Here is a 23,592-nt window from a genome sequence, read left to right as displayed (position 1 = left end):
TTGAATTTTAGATTGTTCACAGTTTCTTTGGTTAGCTTGTTCTACATTAAAAAAAAGTTCCTACATTTATTGTAGTAACCAACAACAGCACACACTGAATCTGAACTCTTACTTTAACTTAATCGGACAGTTCAAATGGTTTTGGTTCATGCAGCTTCTACGATAATGTTTAAGGCCTCCATTAGCAGTTCAAGAAACTTACAGACAAGTCTCATATCAGTCTCACATACAATGCAGAGAGAAAATTTAATGAAAGCAGACCTGGGAAAAATATTTCACACAGAGATGTGTGAAAGGCTGACAGTCAGGAGACCTGTGGAGTTCAAAGACTCACTATAACATAACTGTTATAACATAACACTACTACATTGTCCACTTCATTACATTACCTGTGGTAGTGATATACAATAACCATTAGAGCTGAGAACGAGTGCCTGAGTGTCATTAAGAGAGACTGAATTCATGTATGGGTCATATTCTAAGCAGCTCTAGCAGCAATAACAAGGGTACTAACTTATTTTAATGCATCACAGATTCTGATAAACACAAAGACATTAATGTAAGCCTAATTAAGAGGAAGCTTCATATTTATCATACAAATTAGGCTCAGCATGAGACTAAAGTAGGGAGTGCGGGTGAAATAACAGCAAACACCCATGAAAACTAACAAGCGCTCACTGAACGGCTTTCCAAACTCTGCAGAGAGAGATTTGGTGTTGTATGTTTAGAGACTGAACAAGGATAAAAATGAAGCTCTCCTGCTCCATCGCTCTCAAATTAATCCACGTTCAGAATCCTGCCATGAGCGCAGCTTACAAAAACAAAAGTCAACCATGTAGATATTTCCATTTATGCCCTTCGCTCCACACAAACACACAGTTTTCCCACTTCTCTCTCCCTCTCTATTTCTAAGAGAGCGTATCTAGGTCAGGTTCCTACTCAAAGGCTTTTCTAAACCCCAGGCTCCCCCCCCTGCTGTAGAGAGCACAGAGAGCTGATCTACATAGGGCAGTGGCAGTCCACCAATAATATCCAAGCTTCACAATAATCAAATGTTATGAAAAGAATGACTGAGTAGACTAAAGTAAAAAAAGTAAATGGGTTTTGTGGCCCATCTGGACTCTCCACCAAAATGGAACATTTGTAATTTAATTTAAAAAAACACAATACTATATATATATATATATATATATATATATATATATATATATATCATTTTTTTTAGATGGGAGTTCGTGTCTTTGAAGGCAAAGTAGGTTTTCTTTTTTTTTTACTTTTGCCTTTATTTTATTACACTGAATCGACTGACAAAAAAGTGACAACCTACATAGGAAGGCAATTATTATTATTATTATTATTTATTTTTTTACAGCCTTCCAGAGGCGTATAATTTTTAAGGAGATATTGCGGTTTGGATTTCTAAAAGCAAATAGTAGTTTTCTTTGCTTTTTTTATTTCATTGAGTATTGAGAGCAATGGCAGTCTCTAAAGAAGACGTGAGGTCAGAAGTGACGTACCCTCATGGACGTCTCTCCTCCGTGGGGCTGCTGCAGTCTGAAGACCTGTGCCACCATGTGATCGGTGATCTGATGCAGCAGGATGCGACGAGACGCCAGACCCACCATCACGTAACGACCCATCGGAGACAAACTGACAGAGATGGCATTTGGACCTGTGACAAACACACAGTGCAGTTATTCACAGCTGTACCATGACAAACAGAGACAATCTAATACAGAAACATTGACTTAAATCTAGAGCCTAAGCCAAACCATTGCAAAATTAGCACAATTATGTAAAGTAATAAATTCAACACCAATGGGTTGCAGGGCTGTATTTGCTCTTACATTTTTTTTGCTAAACCAACAATACAATTAACTAATAAAACACTGAGTGAGCTGGCTGAGCAGTATTTAAACTATAATAATGACTAAGTACACTTAAAAAAAGTCAAATCATAGCAGTAAGCCTGATGTAAAAACTAAACTAAAATGATGAAAATCCAGGAAATGCATTTTGAAACTATTAATACTAAAACATAAATTTTGCACATTATTAATTGTTGTAAATGTTATAACCAGTGCATTCAGACTTTTAAAGCATGAAATTAGAAAAGTTCACACCTAGACCTGCTCAGACTGTAATTATAGCTGATATAATTTTTCATCTTAAAACGTAATTGAATTTTGTAGCCATTTTCACTTTAGAAATCAGTCTTGCTTGGCATGTGCATGAGCTAGAGAGCCAAAGAGTGCTGGCGATGTGATCAGCAAATGAAAACGAGTGGTTTAGTATTGAGGCTTTCTGGTTGATTGCTTTCATTAAATCACTGTTACTGGATAGGATGAATGATAGTTCTTTGAGACCTGTACAGCCGATGGCAATGATCAACCCGCAGAGAGGGAGAACAGCATTTCAAATCAGTTTAATCTAAAACAAGCAGGACTCATACTTCCTCATCATTGGTTTCCATTAGCAGCCTGGTCCCATCCCTGCCTTCATTTGGCAATTAAATGGGGACTATCTAATTAAAGCTGCCTCTAAAAGAGCTCCATCACTGCTGTCTGTTCAGCCAATTAGAGGGAAAGTGAGAGCACAATACGAAAAGCTGTGTCCCTTTGCATTTGATTTAATTAAGCACAAGTTTAAAATAATTTTAGCTCTGATGGCTCAATCAGTGTATTAAACCCTAATAACCACAGGGAGGCATGTTTTTCGCAAACCAACAGCCCTTGTGAGGTCAAGCAGTTTATGTCTCAGGGTTACTCACCAAATCTCTTGGAGTAGAGCATCTCTCCCAGGTTATGTGGGGCGAGGGAGTACACAGCCAAAATGCCCTCATCAGGGAAACCCCTCTGACTGCTGGGAATGAATACAGCCAGCAGCTGCCCGTCTGCTGAGATATCACAGCTCGCATCATTGTAGATCTTACAGTTGGGCACCAACACGTTAACAGAAGCTGAAAAGAAATCAGACACAAGAGTTAAAATTACGTCCCATATGTTTCTGGTCATGCCCCAAATTGTTAAACTTTTGGCAGTTATATTTTGATGCAATCTCAAAGATTTTGTCCCCCCATATAGCGATTTTTGGCAGACCTCCGGACGGACTCAAATTGACAACAATTCAAACGAATGTTATTGCTTTTACCTCTCTAATTGCTCGTCGGAAAATTCTAACTCTGTGGAAGTCACCCTTACCACCGTCGTTTAAAGCCTGGTTATGTGATGCATTGTTTTTTTTAAAACTTGAGAAGATAAAGTTTACTCTCAGAGGCTCAACTGATAAATGTTATTCTCATTGGAAACCACTAATAAATTATGTAAACCAACTTTCTGTTAGGGAAATGTCACTGTAGTGGCGTATTTGGTATCTGTCTGCATAGGTTCCTACCTCGTCATACCTCACTGTCTGCCCACCACACCATAAGCTACTTTATATGGGAAATTGAGCCAGAGCCCTCATGATTCCTGCTGATCCATGAATCCTAGCAACCTGGCACAGGGTCCTGGGTGTCGGCAACTTCCTTTCTTTTTTTTTTGTCTTTTTTTTTTTTCCCCTAACTTACTCATTTGGTTTATTTGTTTATCTAACTGGCTATCGGGGGGGTGTTGTGGGGGAGGGAACCATAAAATGACTTTTGTTTGGAGACTTATATTGTATCATGTTGCAAATATTGTTTGAACGCTGTATCCAATAAAATATATATAAAAAAAAAAAAAGAGTTAAAATTACGTGTGCATTGATATGGAAAATGTGTCTGGTAATGAAAACGTAAATTTGTCCAATATTAGATATTAATCTAAAAGACTGAATACTAAAAGTCTAAATCTCTACACACTTCAGATGACAGAGGAAGTCTGAAAACTGCTTTAATTTTAAAATAGATACAACTATAGAAAACAATAAATTTAATTTTTTATAAAAGTTTAATGGAAAATATAATTGTATAGATATAAATATAAATGGAGAAACTAAAAGCAGAATAACATGTAAAAATGTCTTCTATTTTAGGGAGACACCCCGCATTTCATAGTCTCAAAATTGGCTTCATCCTGCATCCTGCAAGTCATAAGCAGTGTCCAGCATTTCAATTTAATCTATATTATTTTAGGTTTTTTTCTCCCAAAAATTACAATACCACAATAAAAAGGTCAATAATAATACGATTATTGGGGTTTAAAAATCTGTTTGCGGAGGCATGATGTTTGAGCAAAGGAACCGAGCCAGTTTGGACCTCAGCAAAAGTAAAATGATGGTTAGCAACAGTTACAACTGCCAGGATTTCTACAGACACATACTGGATGAGAATGCTCTGCTTGAAGCTGCCAAATCCACAAAAACAGCCTACAAGTTCAAGATGAATCTGGTAAAAATGCACATAATCTTTGTATAGTCTAATACAGAAGCATAGCCTAGTCACTGCTTAAGGAAATTTATATTCAATAAATTCAATATATTTAGTAGACTGAATAGGTCCCGTGTTATATCACTCAAACCTGCACAGACTGAGTGCCAGTCATACAAAGCCGGTCACAAAGAATATATTAAAAAGCTTATTGCCATTTTAAAGCATTTTTATCATCCAACAAATATAAAAATAGAATTTTCATCTAACATAAATCAATATTTACATAATCTATTATTGCTCTCCTACGTGTCCCCCATTGTCCCACAAAATCACATCTGCTGACTTGCAAAAGAGCAACAACCAGATGGTCGGTCACCCTATTCTATTTGTGTTTAAGAATAGGTAGGCCAACTAGAAATAATGTGCAATCCCATTATCATTTGAATATAACTTATTAGCTATAATACATCACACTTATTACCCGATACCAATATAATCACCAAAGTGTCATGCATCCAAATCATCTCATACATTAGTCCAAAAAATCTCATACATTACTTAATTTAGCTTGGAGTGGTCAATGAAAAAAACAAAAAAAAAACATAGAATGGATGAATGAGATTCCCACTGTCCCTACCTGCTATCTAGCGAAACCACAGCCAAGTGAACGGGCTTGGCAGAATCAGTGGGGAAAGTAGACCCTGTTGAGCTTGATTCTAGTCTGGCACTGTGAAGAGTCAGAATAGCAGAGGTAGAATCTGGAACTAGCTCTCTTGTCTCTGTACTCTTGTATTTGGTGTTATTTCATAAACACCATAGTGAATACAAAAATCTGGACGGCTTTTTGAAAACATGTAAATGCTGACTTTTCTTCTCAGTGAAAAGCGGGTGCCAGAAAAGTTACGTAACGCATTGACTCAAAATAACCAGGTTGTATTTGCTTTTTTAAAAGTGCCATCTATTGTCAGAGTCAACATTTTCTGCCTTTAGACAGAACAGTGTCAGTGTTATTGAAGTCATTGAAACTTTAAATTTGTCATATTTTGAAAAGCTAACTTTTCTTATCTGCTGTATTTAAACTGAACACTAAAGCTCCACTTTTTAGAGAAAGGATGTTGAACAAGCATGCTCATAAAATTATGCCAAAAATGTATTGTAGTGTCAGCCTCTGCATCTGCCAGATTTCTATTTCACATCCAAATCTCTATTTGCACACAAGCAGTACCCTGTGTAAAAGTCTTTTTGCTAAATTAGCAGAAACAGCAGAATTGCAGAACAAGTTTAGCCGCAATAAAAGTGATTTAGCGACGTACAGACAGCTGCATCTGTTCAGCCCACACTAATGAATAAGAAAGAGAGAGTGGCAGGAGAGAGAGAGAGAGAGACATCTGTATGTACCCTTCTTATTTCCCCATTCCCCCATTTTTCTGCTCTGGGAACCACATGTCAACTCCAAAATTAAATTTGATTACGGTTTTCATTTTCTGTTATACACATAGTATAATCCTTTACTGTTTCCATGGCAATTTGCATCCCGATGAAGCTATCTCTCAACACACAGAATGGTAGTAATATTCGGAAAACAAACTGTGTAAACACAGGGATATTACAAAACTAATGTGAGTGAACCGAGACAGTTGATTCAAAACAACTGTTCAGATGAAGCAACGTATTCAAAGCATTACTGGAACAATAACGCGCCGCTCTGGTCTCATGCATCAACGCGTGGCACTGCGCAGAGGTCTCTGAATAAAGCATCAGGTGCTTGTGTGTGGGAGATGTAATTAGGGCTATTTGTGTTTAGAACGTGTGATTGAAGTGTTTGTCATTTCCCTGGAGAGTGAGTGTGCGTGCGGACGACGCTGGAAAACATGTAAGGGCACAAGATAAACAAGAGCAGGTGAGTTTTGGCAGGTGACTGAGAGTCATTATGCCCATTTAGAAAGATGGATTTGTTTTAATCACCCACTGTGTGTGTATCTGTGTGCATGTGTTCACTGAGTAAGGTCAATAGAGTCTGATAGGACAGGAGGGAAGATTTAAGCATGAGTGTGTTAATTAAACAGGGCAGTAATTTAGTGCAGTTATGAGGCTGCTGTCGGGCAGGAACTGCATTTCACTCCCTGACACACACACACGTTCATCCACCCATCCATCATCACTTAAGCCCACTCATCACTGCAGGCCAACAGGAGCAGGGAGACAGGAAGAGGGAAATCGATTCATGATAAAATACACACATACAAAATAATAATAAATAAATAAATAATAAATCATTACATACAGCAGAACAAATAGTGTAGGAAACTGGCTCAGGGAGACACACACAAAAAAAGACAATCTTGCCCTTAAAGACTTCAATTCAAATCGAGAGCTAAATAGTTTTATTTCCATTCATGTTTAAAGCACATGAAAGAAATCAAGTATAATCTCATCTGCCTCTTGCTATGATGAAGGTAAATTGAAATTAAAACTCTTGTCTTATACCAGGAGAGGGTCAGAAGGGCAGGCTGTGTAACGGTGAGAGTCGGTCCACACTGCTAAAGATGGATAAGTGGCTCAAGGCTTCAGCAGACAGAGCTCCCTACTGGAACTGAGTAATGTATTTGCTGGGGTAAAGTGACGGCTATTCCGGTGACACTATGAGGGAAGCACAGACCATTCCCGTATGAGATAAAGTGCGTTTAATCATCTATTTTTGTGGACACAAGGGTGCACGAATGTTCTTTAGGATTTAGATTGGGTTTGCGGCTGACACTGAATGATAAACGAAGCGCTCAGGACTCCAGCTGCTATGGACAGAGAGCATCTGGACAACTGAAATAAATCATGCTTTTACAGGCATATTTATACTGGATCCATTCCATCGACCTAGCCAATATACCCAGACTGGTTCAGTCCCCGAATGACTCACTCCCATTACATTCTCTGTCATCTGCAAAACCACTCTGTCTGAAACTACAGTACAATGTCATCAAGCAGTTAACAGACAAAAGATGGTAGTGACAGGGATTTCCTGGTCATAAATTCTGCAGAGGAGCTTGGGAAATATGTCTGAGAATAGTGATATGTCTCTTGTCAGAGAGACTAAATGAGCAAAAAATAGAGACAGGGATAAGGAACAGATTCAAAGAAGCAGTGGATTAACACATCCCTAGAAGAAAAAAAACATCCAGAATATTCTAGTTTCAGGGTCAACAAATAGTGAGTACACAAACATAGATAAAAACACAAACATCCCTCTTCCATCTTCTCATAAACGACACAAAACCACTAATACCTAATGTCAGTTTAAGTGTTCAAGTGATCAAATTATGATCACTGCACCTGAACACTAGAAAAAGGATAAATACAGAAGAATGACAAAGAAATAATAAAGTTGACAGATTTTATGTTTGAGGTTGATCCCAAGTGGTGGCACTCACAAATGGAGTATTTTTCTAAGCAACAGCGAATAGAAGAGGTAGAATCTGGAACTAGCTCTCTTGTCTCTGTACTCTTGTATTTGGTGTTATTTCATAAACACCATAATGAATAGAAAAAAAAATCTGAATGGCTTTTTGAAAACATGTAAATACTGACTTTTCTTCTCTGTGAAAAGCGGGTGCCAGAAAAGTTACTTAACGCATTGACTCAAAATAACAAGGTTATATTTGCTTTTTTTAAAGTGCCATCTATTGTCAGAGGGTGAATCTGCATTTTCATTTCTCCGGTCTGGTCAAATTTTCATGCTGATCATTTGCGTTGGTGTGAACAGGACTTAAGACAAAAAACGATACGCATGAATTGCCAAATTATGCATTATGCAGGCTTGTACTACACAGCAATAACATCCATTCAGTGGTTCATCTCAAATGACCAGCGTGCAGTCCTCATTTTCTTCTGTATGTGGGGAGCAATGTCGTTTTTTCCTCTAGGGCACCACTAGATTTCTGAAATTGGCTACCACAGATGGCTACAGACAGTATGTTGTGCTCTTTTTTTCCATTAAATGTAGACATGCTATTGCGGCAATAATTTAATGAAGCAGCTACTGCAAGCATTTCACACTACAGGCCCCGTATAATATAGAAGCAACCCATTTCATTTCCTTTGCAGCAGTGGGCATACTAAACAGTTTGAGGTATTTTACATAAAATCCTCTTCATCATTTATCAGAAAAATGAATATTCATAGACTCATGTTGCATTTTTGCATCAATGGGTCTGGCATCTGTGTGTGTACAGTATATATTATTATCTCAAAACTGGAGCTCCTTCAGCTTCTGAGAATTTACAGAAACATAAAACACACTTTAACTCTACAATCAGTCCAGCAGTGACAGTCTGAATTTCATTTGCGGCACCGGCCCCACTTTTTAATAGAAATAAAAACCATTTAGTTCAGTTGAACAATGGATGCTAAAATTACAAACTGAAAGCGTCTGCTCTGCATATAGCACAAGCTGCAGAAAGTCAGATTTCACTTATCACAAATAAGGAAAATAAGGAGATATGACTGACAAGACCTCATCATGACCCCTAGAAGGTCTGTATATACACTGTATATATATGCACAGAATGACGACTTGCTATACCTGCTTTGCTGTAATGAGAAAGGACTTTGTGTTGAAAAATAACTAGAGCAAAGCATTTAATTTGATTTGATTCATAGCTCTCCTAATTAAAATAAAACTAGTGTGCGCTGCTATCACAGCAAAATTCCACATAGCCCTTAGCAATCCAGTGATTTCAGTGAAGGCAAATCAGAAACATCTTTGATTTCAGGAGCTGCAACAACATAGGGCTTGAAAACAGGTCTTTGATCCTCTGTTTTGGTCTTTATATAGAACAAAAAGTACACAGGGCTGAAGATTTCATCTGAACTGTAACAAACTAGAGGACAGGAGAATAGCTGCTGGGGGAAAAGAGTAAGGAGGCATTGTAATGTCAATGTTTGCTTTCTGCTGAAGCCACCAACAAATTCTGAGACTATTTCATTCTTAATTACGCATTAATGAGCTGAGTGGTGTTAAAATGATGAATCAGTTGTGATGGCTTATATTTAGTCAGACTAACAATTACACTGATTTATGATCCCCAGCAGATTCCTGACATTATTGACTTTGGAAGGATGAAGTACAGAAAATGGTTTCTCAATATGAGCTCCCAGAAGCTTTATGAGCTGGATTTGTTCAGTGTCTCTGCTGGTAACTAAAAATCTGTGACAATCTAGCTAGTTAAAGGAGTCATCGGATGCCCATTTTCCACAAGTTGGTATGATTCTTTAGGGTCCTCATGTGAAGTGTGTAACACACTTTGGTTAAAATTCTTCAATGGTTGTGTAAAACAACACGCTTTTTACCTCCTCAAAAACAGCTCTGTTCACAGCGTCCCGTTTCGGTGTATGTCTCTTTAAATGATAATGAGCAACTGCTCACCACCCATCTCTGGGGGGTGTCGACACAAGACACGTAAAGTGCTGTCTTGTATACAACAGTATACAAATGGCTGAGGGTAGAAATATGCTAATACTGGACACTCTGTCAGTGGTCGTGGACGGAGCATGAGCAATATGACATCATATTGCTCTGAAAATTGCTCTGAGTGTTTAGGCTTTTTGAGGATAAAAAAAAAAAAAAGAAGTGAACGGATTGTTTTCATTGTATGGTGGTTGTGTCCACACACTGCAAAGACACATTTATATGCAAACACCATATAAAAGTGAATTTTGCATCCGATGACCCCTTTAATATTTATAAACACACAGATACAAACACAGCTTTAGTCTTAGACCTGACCTCATGAAACTAAAGCATGTGTCTTTCTGTTCTGGATTAATCACAATAATGGACTGTTGTGGTTTTATCTAAATATCATTATATTTGCCATTGTTTTCACCACCACCACCACAACTGCATCTTCACCGTTGAACTAAACAAACTATACTATACCAATCATACAGTAAACAATACCATCTGACACCAGAGCTGGTTTAAACCTCAAAAGGCAGACTGCACCAAGATGAAGAAAGAAAGGTCAGCTGTGAGAGATCTCTCTTTGGGCATCCCCTAAACTGGAGCGAAAAAACATCCACACACTTTGGTACAGATGTTAGCTTATAGAGCCAGGGACCTTTGCTACCCCTAGAGTTTGTCTTATATTATACTGGCAGTTAGTGGAATTTACTTGTTTTGTGTACTTCTTATCAAACTTCAGATAAAAAGTACTTTTTGCGCTTCGTATCATTGCCAGAGCTTCTGTGCAGCCAGTCACACTCTTCTCATATTAAAATAATGGCTAACTTTGATGTAGAGCACTTCCACGGGCTAAACTTCAGATGCTCTGTTAATTTCAGCTTCTTGAAGCCATACATTACCATGAAGTAGATGCATCAGAGAGCATGGAAACATTTCAGCTCATTAATAGTTCTGCTCTTTGGCTGTGCTGGCCAGAAAGATTTTTGAGGAAAGGGTAGTTAATAAGGAGAATTCAAGCTCAAGTTAGATAATGAGCTTGCTCAGCTGAAGGCCCACCATGCTAAGATGTTTTTGCCATAGATCAGACTGTATTACCCCAATAGATTTCTTCACCCTTGTCGTCTCAAAGGAGTCTAAGGATGGCTTAGTAAAATTGGGCAGAACTTTGTTTTGTTCCAGAGTCTCTAGGCTTCTCTCTGGGAAACTGCTGTCTTCTCAGCGGAGAGTAGAGATGGCTGGTGGGTATCCAGGGCTACTGAGTAGGTTGACTGCTCAGAGATATCAGTCAATGAGGAGGCCAGTGATTCACCTGTCATGCCTCCTGCTGCTGAGCAATGTCATTATCGCCCCTTGGAGGTGCCTGTCCCAACTTTGTCAGTTGATAGGGTGCAGAACTTTAATTGTGTGGTGGTTGAAGAAAGCAAGCAGGGAGGACTCGGGTGGACACATTTGTGACACACACCTCTTACTGGTCATTCTCTGACAGGATGAGCCAAGTAAAAGATACGCTGAAATACATGGAATGGATCAGTGCATGTTAATTTAGCCTTTTAAAATCTGTTTGTTGGTTCTAAAAGTCCTCTATTCTCGAATTCTTACAATATGAATGGCAAAGTTATGAAGTCCAATGCATCAATTTGAATCAGAAGGCGTTTTCTCCCCAACAATTCATCTGGATCACACTATGTTGTGCTTGGTGAAACTGAAGTGTTGTTCAGAGTCCCTGCAGTCACTAGAGGTCTTTATATGTATTACTGTGGCAGTTGTTTGCATGTTTTTAGTTGTATTATAGTTGGGGCAGTCACAATATCAGATTTTTTACTACACTATTATCGTGGCCAAAAGAATTCACGATATCAATATATCACAATATCTATAGAAATCTATAAAAATATTGCTCAGTCAAATTCATCTTTACTTTGTTTATTTTGTGTTTCTTGAAGAATCACACCATTGCATACAAAAGGAACAATAACACTTAATGATAACCAGTTTGAAATACCTTCCTTCTGTGAAACGATGTAGCTTATCATTACATAATTAGGCAGAAATGATATTATTTTATAGTATTCTATACAGTGATAAAGGCTATGTCTATTGCCATTGAATTATAAATATACATTATCCTTATGAAAATACCCAATATGACTTGAAGAACACAGATACTGTTGAAATGGTGTAAATCTCTTCATGTTTAATCAGTCAAAATATCTATATCTGCATTTCATTCAGCTACTACAGTGATATCTGGATCAGGGGGGTAATTCCGTACCACCCCCGGGGGCCGCCATTGGCTAACAAGCCATCACCTGCTGTTAGCATTCCATTGACTCCCATTCATTTTGGCGTCACTTTTACAGCGAATAACTTTACATCTGAGGCGTTTAAAGACTCCATTTGTCCATTGTTTATTTCTAAAGAAACACGACAATGTATAAGAGGCTCCATTCCCTTGTATCTTACGTTATGGCCCCGTAGATGCAGTTTTTGTAAAAATAGGCTAACGATTGCATCCTAACCATGCGACTCTCTAGAAATTACCGTATAGACAGGAGGAGAAGCTCACAGTCAATCGGGGGGACGTGGAGGCATAAAGTCCGATAAAGTCAAGGGAGAAGCCCATAGAGAATCATAAAGTTGCTCTTGCTCCTAGCTCATGGACAGGTCCTATTCACGCTCTCCGTCTCTGCAAGATTCGGAAGGGAATGATTCAGATTTCGCTTGGCACAGCTACTAGAAGACTTACAACTGTCAGACAGGTCACATCCACGTCATCAAGCTCAGTTTGAGTCTGCGCAGTACGTTCAGCCATCAGGAAGTGAGTGCTTCTAATTTGCTTCACTTTTCTCCGTTGAAACCTATGGGGTCACTTTGTCCAGTTTATATACTGTCTATGATCTGGATGTCCATTTTATGGATTTCCTGAAATGTCACAAGTTTTATTACTCCTATGAGTCTCACTTGTGGACTTTCTGCACGAGAGCGCCCTCCGGCGTAGAGTATGAATGAAACATGAAGTACATGTGAGAGTTCAGCATTCCATAATGCTTGCATCATTCTAATTTGGGTAAAAATGGAAAAAAATACTGCTCTCTAAAGATATTTGAAGAAAATATACGATAATCCATAAGTTTTCATCAGAATGAGCACACTATAAGCCCAGAGGGATGCAAATAAAATAAAACACAGAAAGACATCAGCAGTTGAAGGGTTAGTTCACCGAAAATTTTTAATTCGGTCATTAATTACTCACCCTCATTTCGTTCCAAACCCAGAAGACTTTCGTTCATCTTCGGAACACAAATGAAGATATTTTTGCTGAAATCAGAGAGATTTCTGTCCCTCCACTGACAGTCCACGCAGCTACCACTTTGACGCTTCAAAAGTTCATAAAGAGATGGTAAAACGAATCCAATATGAATCGAGCGGTTTAGTCCAAATTTTCTGAAGAGCCCAGATCACTTTATATGATGAAGAGATTTAATTTAGACTTTTATTTACATATAAGCATTCAACTCCCACATCAGTTGTGGTAAACAGAAGCTCAAGCATGTTTGCTTGACACGCAATAACTAATTAGGTTAATTCTCGTGTGTTACGCAGGACATTTGAGCTTCTGCAAATACCAATGAGGTTTGATCTCGCGAGTCAGGTTCGGTTGAGCTTCAGTTGAGCTTCAGTTTATGTTAGCTGAATTTAGAACACAAAACTGACAGGAACAGCTCCGGTGGACGTACAGTGACTGTAGTTATAAATACTATTACTTAGGGTAATAGTATTTATAACTAGCTGTATATAAAAACAATAGGAAGTAGAATTTTATTTTAATTGCCGCTCGGCAATGCACAAACACATGTCTGCCGTGTGTTGCTGGGTTACTTCTGTGGTTTCGCTTTTGTGAAACAGGACTATTACTTAACCTTAACCCAAACCATTACCCTAAAAGAAAGCTTTCTGCATTTCTACAATTTGGTGAAAAACAAAACACTTTGTAAATTTTATACCATTTTTACACATGAGGACATACCCAAAAGGAGGTTTTGTCAAATTTAGCTCACCTCTGGGTACAAATTTGTTCTCAAAATAAAGTTAATATTGCAGGAAGCGCACAGAAAAAGATGTTAGGTTACGGGCAAATGCCCTGGTGTGTAACCTCTAAACAGACAGTTTGCATTACATTACACTGGATAGGCCTCACGTCTTTAAAAGGTTTAGATCAAAGACCTGCAACTAAATTACTGTCATCACAAGGACACAAGAGAAAAAGCCTCTCAGATTCAAATCAACTTCTATTACTGCCAATATTTGAGCTACAGAGCATCAATAATCTACAGAGCAAATAATTACTTCTCATATGGCCTAAAAATCTGAAACATGTCCCATTTACACTAATGATTATAGCCTGAAGTCTGACAAACTATTTTTGACAAGCTATTTTAACAAGTGCACTGCATTTCTAACAGATTTTTGGATCGAAAACATGTTCTTAATTATTGTATCAAACTGATTTTGTGATATTTAAGCCAGAGCACTTAAAGCAAGTACAAGTATTTTCTAAGAAGATTAAGTGCTTTTTCTAACAATTAAACCAGACTGCATTAAAATAAGTAGAGGAAAGAATCATATAGGCCACCGAAAAGAAAAAGAAAAAAAGTTCACAAAAGCCCAGTCGTACTTAATTAAAAACAATGGCAAGAGCATGTCTAATGGAAATGTTTCGATCTTAAGTGTTTTCTAGAACAATGAGCTTCCACATATTGAGCATGAGCTGTTTAACTGCACAATACATGAACTTCTAATGGGCTCCAGAATCAATAGCACAGTTTATTTGACATCTAATGCCTATAAAGGATTTCTTGTATTTGTAATTAGACAGGACTGATGAACCAGAGGGAAAGAGTACAGTGGGAGGACAGAAGAATGCACTCAGGCCTCTGTAGAGCGGCAACAGCAGCCTGCTGGGAAGTGAAGAAGGCTTCTGACCAGGGGGTCAGTTTTCTGCTCAGCTGACATGGTCCAGCTCTACCTCCCGCCATTTACATTAGTGGTCCTGTAGCATATCTGATCCTATGTGCTCTGATATCTAACAACTGCTGGCTTTTTTCCCCTTTAGATTGCAAAAGATACAATACTTCTTTGCCAATACTAATCTGTGATCAATGTCGGTTAACATTCCAATCAAAGTCACTCTGCAAGCTGTGTGGATCTAACAAAAAATGTCTTTCTTCTAAGTACAGTCTGCTTAAAGTGTAAGTTAACTGTATACATTTTTAATAAAAATATTCAAAAAAATGTGTCATGTTGAAAGCACAAGAAGAATTTATACTGCAATGTAATATTGTGCTGTGGTTTTCATGGCCATAAAGGCCTTTTCACAGCAAGAATAAAAACTATAACAGTAACTATAATGTCTATACATGGTCCACACCAATGGACGATAACGATCTGTTTATTACAAGCGTGCACTTCACTTACGCTCTGTGAACATACATAATTGAAGAACGCACATTAAAGTAGGAAAAAAATTGCTCTGAAAGTGATTCCAACAATATAATTCCACTGTGTCGTTATTGTTATAGTGGTCTGGAAATAGACCAAGTAGTGTAAGGGGATTTCCAAAACATTTGTGAGTGTTTGAATACCTTTAACAAAAACCTTACAAAATATTTATTGTCCATCTGATTGAACTGGATGCGACTGACACTGGGATGCACGTCTGCATGCATAATATGCATTGTGCTGTTCTGTCTCATTTCTATTTTTCATTTTACAACACAGTACTATAGACTATGACAACAATGCTGCTAAAATCACATCAGTTTTTATTGCCTTGTCTTTGGGAGATCTGAGTATTTAAAAATGACTGGGTCTTTAACAGAACTTACAAATAAAACTCTCCATCCTCATCCATCAACAGATCCTCAGCAAGTCTGGCACCTCTGGGTTAAGAGATAAGTGAAGGTCAAACTGAATCTTATAAGGGATTGACTTCGTTTTTGTTTTTAACCTTCATACCGCAACAAACACAGCATTCATTACACTTATTTTCTTGTGTATATCTGGCTATGTGTACATGCCCTGAGGGATGCTAACCTTTGTTTTCTGAGATCTTGAAGATTCTGACAGGCTGAACAGATGTTAGTGCCTAAGTGCTGCCAGGTGTGAGATCAAGCCCAGATAACAAGAATCACTCTACAATCTTGTAATTAGCCCTGGGTAATCACCAAGAGCTTCCAGTAACGCTTATCGTGACAGAGAAAGAAAGAGAGAGGCAGGGAAGAAAATAACTCTAATATGTGACCAATTTCCTCTCCTGTCCATGGCATCTGCCCTCCATCAGCTGCACTCTTGTGCTCAGTGGAGTGCTCACTATTACCTTGCTCTACAGCTACTCTATCACAGTGCAGCCTTTCCCCTCACTACGATTTCTTCAACACTGTGGGGTATTGAGGCATTTTGTGTTTCTGTTCAGGTGGATGGGAGCATGCCAAAAATTTAATCTCAGAAAGAACACGTGCCTTTCTGGAAAATCCCACAGAAAACACCACTGTAAACAGGGGTGCACACTTCACAATTCAATCAGAATAGGCTATATTTCAGGGAATCACATTTTGAATTGATTATTCTGCTGTTTAAATGCAAAACTGTAGATACTTGCTCAAAGTTTTTTTGTGTGGAATAAAGAAAATAAAAAAAAGAAACTTTCGGAATCATTAAAGAAAGAACGGCGATGTACCAATGTATTGAATCCCCCACAATCTCTGATAATGCATCTATCATTAATGGCTATGATACATCCCTTCAAACACTCACCATTACTGATCTCAGGCAAGTTGAATTTGGTGAAGTCCCACCACTGCAGACGATAGGTTGTGTTAGCGATGTTGCTGGCTACTGCAGATTGACCATCCCCAATTACAGCACCTTAAAAAAACACACACACAAAAAAAAAACACATTCAGTCATATATAACTGATACAGCAGTTTAAAAATGTCTCAATCAGTCAATATTTCCATGTAAATAGGTTGATTGTTCACATCATTTACACATTCCTTACACTACCGTTCAAATGTTTGGTTTCTAAATATATCATGGTTTCTAAAATAGAACATTTTAAATTGTAATAATATTCCACACTATAAAATGCAGCCTTGCTGAGCATAAGAGACTTCTTTCAAAAATATGAATAAATCTTACCGACCTCAAACTTTTGAACTGTAGTGTATATCTGACCACAACAGCAACAGCAGATTACAAGAACAAGGAAAATGTAACAGCTTTCAACTAAAGACACTCTGTAGTGTTTAGTTGTGGTTTACATGGCTTCTCAGAATGCAACCCCAAGGCTTGAACACTCAAGCAGAACAGGAAAATTAATAACATGGTCCCTACTAATACTGATCAAACCCACAGTGCATTTTCTTGTTAGGTTAGAGGATAGCAGATTAAAAATAATAGACAAAAACCAGGCAAAAGTTTTGCATTTATCCGCTATTTAATAAATCTTCTGCATGATTCAGCATATGATCTAGACAATAACAGTTAAGCTTTGTTTTCCTCAGGAATCTCATCTATCTGCAATAACTTCTTCTGCTAAGAGTCCATCAATGGTTATATAAACCATATTACACTGGCACTTAGCAAATAAGACAACACACTGAATTTAATACAGGTCTCTGCCTGCAACAAAACTCTTCTTTGAGGTAAACAAGGAAATGTCAGGCTGTCCTCTCCAGTGCTCAGCCTTGTCACCATAATTACAGAAGGGAAGAGGGAAGGCTTTGGCCAAACAGTACACTTAGAGGTCCATTTGCCAGTAGAGGGTCGATCCTGGGCCTGGCTAACATATTAGATTTGCCTGTTATGACCTGAACTCAAGGAGACGTAATGCAGACATAAATATCTATTACGCAGCTTCCCCCTGCACTCTGCTGTCTGCCCATTACGGCCCACAGTCACCCAGGTGCAGTAAGCTGGCATTCAGACGGGGCTTTCAGAAGCTGCTCTAACAGCCATGGACTAATGAGCTGGAGAGCTTCCCTCACTATAAAAGACCCTTTGGGAAACAGAATGATATGGACTTTACACTAAACCTAACCTGAAATACAACACAACACATCTAAGGGTGTTACGTAGGAAAACAGAAAGTATGCTGTGTGCAACTAAAAGACAGAGAATTTACACTACCATTCAAAAGTTTTGTGTCGGTAATCATTTTAAATATTTTTCTCTTCTCTTTCCTGCTTTCAAAGGCTGCATTTATTTGATAGCTGTAAAAACAGTAATGCTGTGAAATATTATTAAAATGCAAAATAACAAGTTAATATTTAACATTTTAACATGTAATTTATTCCTCTGATGACAAAGCTGAATTTTCAGCAGCCATTACTTCAGTGTCACATGCTGCTTCAGAAATCATTCTAATATGATGATTTGGTGCTCAAGAAACATTTCTTCTTTTTATTTTTATTAAAACTTTTGATCAATTGAATGCATCATTGCTGAATAAAAGTACCTTACTTACCCCAAACCTTTGAATAGTAGTGTAAGTTTTAGCCATATCGACAGAGATAAATGTAGGATTTGAAGGGGTAGGGGAAATAAGGAAAGACAGAATGATATAAAGAACTGAGATGAGTGTGTTGATTGAAACCAAATCCTCAGTCTTTACAATCAAAAGTGCAGGTCAACAACAGGACAAATCACAAAAGAAACTGCTCTAAAATAGTCATTAATATGACAGACACGTAAAACACATTAGTTTGCAACAAAGTCATCTTCAGAAAACAAAGAAGATAATTAATCATTTTACAGCAACATGGTTTTATTTTAGAGACAGTTTAGAGGAGTGGGGTGGAACAGATGAGGAACAAACAGAATTTACAAGAATTAACTACACTTACGTGACCATTTTATCATCAACAACAAAAAAAGCACTAGGATGAGGGTGAGGGATTAAGTATTTATCATCTGTCACAGTGCAGTTATGAGCTAAACCTTTTACACGGCCATCGTTTTCTTCATAGACGCACAACAAATTGCCCTGAAAAATGTAACTTTTGGGGGAGCCGAGTGCTTGAGGAGAATTTTATAAGGTAGACAGAGGCAGCAGAGACAATGGGGGATACACTCATTAAAATATTCAGATAAAATAAAATAAAGTCAAGAATGGAGATGTATTTTAAAAGTTCACTGCAACACCTTGTTTGTTAAAGGGAGTTCACCCAAAAATATAAATAATAAAAATATAAAATATCATCGTTTACTGACTCTCATGTTACTTCAAACCTGTATGAATCTCTTTCTTTTGTGGAAAACAAAAGATATTCTGAGAAAATGATTGGCACCCCTGGTAAAAATGATCGAAGATGGCTGTAAAAATAAATCTGCATTGCCAAATTGCCAAAGAATTGAAAGTGGCGGTAAATCACATTATGAAATAAAAGCTTTTCTCCAAAACACGTGGTGCATAATTCATTAAATACTTGCAACCTCCTTTTGCCAAGTTAACAGCTCTGAGTCTTCTTCTATAATACCTGATGAGTTTGGAGAACACCTGACAAGAGATCAGAGACCCTTCCTCCAAACAGAACTTCTCCAGATCCTTCAGATTCCCAGATCCATGTTGATGCTTCTCCTCTTCAGTTCAGCCCACTCATTTTATTTTGGGTTCAGGTCAGGGAACTGGGACGGCCATGGCATAAGCTTAGTTTTGTGCTCAGTGACACATTTTGTGTTGATTTTGATGTTTGTTTTGTGTCCAGATGGAAGATCCAACCATGGCACATTATAAGATTTCTAGCAGAGGCCGTGAGGTTTTGATTTTTTTATCTGAAGATGTCCAGGACCTTCGGCAGGAAAACAGGCCCACATTAAAGATCCAGTTGTATATTTAACCGTGGACATGGGGTACGTTTTAACACTGTTTGCACCAAACAACTAATTAGTTTCATCTGACCATAGAATCCGGTCCCTTTTGAAGTTCCGGTCGTGTCTGACAACTGAATTTGCTGGAGTTTGCTTTAGGATGAGCAAGGAGGATTTTTCTTGAAACCCTCCCAAACAACATGTGGGCATGTAGGGGTTGTTTGAGTTTTATTGAGACTTTCTGACCCAAAGACTCAACTAATCTCTGCAATTCTCCATCTGTGATCCTTGGAGAGTCTTTGGCCACTCAAACTTTCCTCCTCGCGGTGCATTAGGACGATATAGACACCCTTCCTCTTAAAGGCAGATCTGTAGCATCTTTAGTCGATTGGAACTACTTAATTATTGCCCTGATGGTGGAAATGGGAATTTTCAATGCTTCAGCTATTTTCTTACAGCCACTTTATATTTTGTAAAGCTCAACAATCTTTTGCTGCACATCAGAACTATATTATTTGGTTTTACTCATTGTGATGGATGATTAATGGAATTTGGCCTTTGTGTTTCCTCATATTTATACTCCTGTGAAAGTCATAGCTAGACTCCTAGTCACCTTAGTGTGCTAAAAAATGTAAATATTAATGGGAATATACTTCAGAGATATTTTACTCATAAAAAATTTGACGGGTGCCAATAATTGTGGCCAACGTGTTTTGGAGAAAAACATTTATTTCACAAAGTGATTTGGAAAAAAAATGAAATGTCAAATTCTCTTAATGCTAGGATTCAACAAGAGAGTTTGGATGATTAGTTAAACAGGTCTCAGAGTCTTGGCAGGATCAGTATTTCTCGCCCTGCTGGCTGATTAAACTTCTGCTCAAGACCAATTACAATCTCAGCACTCAGGCACAGGCAGTTAGCACTGAGGAGGTCAGGTCTGCACCCTTTCACACAGAGCAGGAAAGCTGTTACAACCGTTAACTAGTCACTATTCCAGCTGGCATGAGCACTGCAATGTTGTCTGGATACAGTTCAGCAGCCCAGTATGTCATAACGCTGCTTCATCTGGAGAGATTTTGATTGCATGAACAACAGATTTGACAAGCTGCATCCTCTTTCACTTTACCCAGAGGCTGCCGCTCTCAAAAGGCGACAGTATCAAAGGGATAAAATGCAAATATCATTTGAAATTTAAATTTTTGGTATAGTCCAGTTGAAATTTGAGGTGATATGTTCACTTTTTCATAAAAGCATGAAACTTGGTACTGTTGTACAGTTTGGGGCCCTGAACATTTTCAGAAATGGAGCCATCGCTAAAACGCCTCGTGGTGGCCATGGCAGCCATTTTACTTTCTGCCATAACCAAATTATGTATTTTGTATCATATCTCCTGAATCAAACATGACAACACAGAAAATATTATGTCTAGCCCTATGTTTTGATGGTCAAGGATTACAATGATACCATATACAACATCATAAACTGTTCAGGTGAATAGTCTATGTCTATTGCATGCATGTTGTGTAGAGTTTAAAAAGCATAATCCTTTTATTCATTAACCTTGTCCTTGACAATACAGTGACTGTAAAGAATAGAATATTCAATATGACCGTAGCAACATAGCTTAAAAAGAATGTGTCAAACACAAAGATTTACTTCAAAAAAATCTATTTCAGAAAAACTTTGATTGTTTTGTTGTTGTTGAACCTATTCTTCAATGTCTCTTTCACAGACTACGTTTACATGCTGTCAAATATCGGGTTATGGTCGGGTTAAGGTCACTATTTGGGTTTCTGAAACATTCGGAATAACCCGTTTACATGCGTGAGTAGAGAGAGTTACTCCTGTATACATGGAATTTGTAATCAATTGGCAATATCCCGGTGTAAACGGCGACGCACGGTTAGCGTCTGGACGTACGGACAATGTTAAGACGCAATGTGCGTCATTTCCGATTCTTCTTCCTGTATCCAAAGGCAACAACAACAGCAGCAGCACGCGGATAATGAATAGTTCGGGGCAGATAGCGATCGCCTTTGTTTGCGATTTCCTCCTCGCTCCAAAAGTGTGGTGCTGTGCTGCGTCTCGCCATGTTTACCTCTACTTCTTGTTTACTTCCGGTATACTGCATGCGGGTTTTTGTATGCGCCGTCTCTACTCAAAAGACCTTCTCAAAACATCACTGAATTCACCATTAACTATTCACCTGAACAGTTTATGTTGTATATGGTATCACTGTAATCCTTGACCATCAAAACATAAGGGTAGACATCACATTTTCTGTGTTATCATGTTTGGTTCAGGAGATATAATACAAAATAGATAATTCAGTTATGGCGGAAAGTAAAATGGCCGCAAAAGGTGTTTTTGCGATAGCTCCATTTCTGAAAATGTTCAGGGCCGCAAACTGTACATGTGTACCAAGTTTCATGCTTTTATGAAAAAAATCCCATAATTTTCGCATACCACCTAGACTAGTAGGCATATGGCCAATTAGACAGTTATAATCTGTAATGCAGTTATAATCTGTCCCAGCCACATTCACGATTTAAGTCGAGAGTCTTAAGTCTTATCCTTGAGAGCCCTGTCCTCTTTACATGAGTTTAAATTTAAGCTAAAGTTTTATCTTTTTGACAGGGCATTTCACTAAATCTCAATTATGGTTCTATTACATAATGGGCCCTATCTTGCACCCAGCGCAATTGACTTTGTACACCGACGCATGTATCATTCCTATTTTGCACCCGCGCACAGTGGACTTTTCCCTCCACAGACGCACGTCGGTAAACTAGCAAATGCATTTGCGCACCCGGGGGCGGTTCAGCGCAAAGAGGCGGCGTGTTCCGGCGCAAACGTTCCCTGATGCTATTTTGCAGGTTTAGAAAACAATTCCGTGTTGCGCATGTTATTCATAGGCTATTTTAAGGGTGCATGCTTGGCCATAATCAATGTAGCATGTGCACAACGTGCATACACTTTGCTTATCTCATCTACACACAGACACAGCAGTTCTCATTTTTAGAAAACCATACATTAAGGAAAAATATTAACACACGAGGGAAATCGTTGTGTCCATGAAGATGTGAAAAAATAGGCATAAATCTAGCTTACACATTTACCCAAATTATTATACACCTGTTTAACCGAAGCTAATCTGGGTGGGTTTCTCCCATCCCCAATGTAACTTCTCTGTCTTTTACAGAGATTAAAACTAGATTAAAGTCGCATCTCTTCAGCCAGGCATTCATATAATCCTACAGTTCAAACTACAATCCGGCCTCTAGCTCATAAATGCCAGAGGAGAACTGGCCCCCGACTGAGCCTGGGTTCTCCCAAGGTTTTTTTTTTTTTCTCCATTAGGTCACCTGATGGAGTTTTAGGACACCATTAGGTCACTTGATGAAGTTTTTCGGTTCCTTGCCACTGTTGCCTTTGGCTTGCTCAGTTGGGGATATTTTGGGGATATTTAATTTTATTTTATCAATCAATAAATTCCTCTTGAAACAAACTTTGTTGTATTATTTTAATTTAATACTGTGAAGCTGCTTTGATACAATCTGTATTGTGAAAAGCGCTATACAAATAAACTTGACTTGACTTAAACTTGACTTTTACGGCCGTGACGAGAACGTTGCTCTCCTTGGCTGTGAACCGCTCCTGGCATGCGCCTGGCAAATCCGCCGTTATAATAGCAATCCGCCATGGAACAAACGTGCCTGCTCTTAAAGGGAATGTGAGATGTCGCTCTGATTGGTTTATTTCACGTTTCGCCCAAACCACACCTATGAATAATGAAGCTACTTCAGACCAACCCATTTTAGATTTGCGTCGTGCGCAAGAGTCATTTATCCCGCCGGTATAATAGCAACAGCGCCCAAGATCCGCCCACAAAGTTACTTGCGTTTCGCGCTTGAT

At 38.4% G+C, this 23,592-nt stretch overlaps 1 protein-coding gene across 2 annotated transcripts in view; it reads right to left on the bottom strand.

Annotated features, from left to right (window-relative positions):
• Positions 1-23,592, bottom strand: part of ambra1a (autophagy/beclin-1 regulator 1a) — a 101,277-nt gene that overhangs the window by 46,270 nt on the left and 31,415 nt on the right. For both annotated transcript variants that reach the window (XM_082161750.1, XM_082161751.1), the window contains 3 exons: positions 16,623-16,733; positions 2,771-2,959; positions 1,518-1,672 (listed from right to left, as the gene is read on the bottom strand). In XM_082161750.1, coding sequence (XP_082017876.1) covers positions 1,518-1,672; positions 2,771-2,959; positions 16,623-16,733 — 455 coding nt within the window. The remainder of the gene's footprint in view (positions 1-1,517; positions 1,673-2,770; positions 2,960-16,622; positions 16,734-23,592) is intronic.

This window comes from Leuciscus leuciscus (genome assembly GCF_965113295.1).
Source record: "Leuciscus leuciscus genome assembly, chromosome: 2".
In the NCBI taxonomy this organism is placed as follows: Eukaryota; Metazoa; Chordata; class Actinopteri; order Cypriniformes; family Leuciscidae; genus Leuciscus; species Leuciscus leuciscus.
This window is presented reverse-complemented; position numbering and strand designations above follow the sequence as displayed.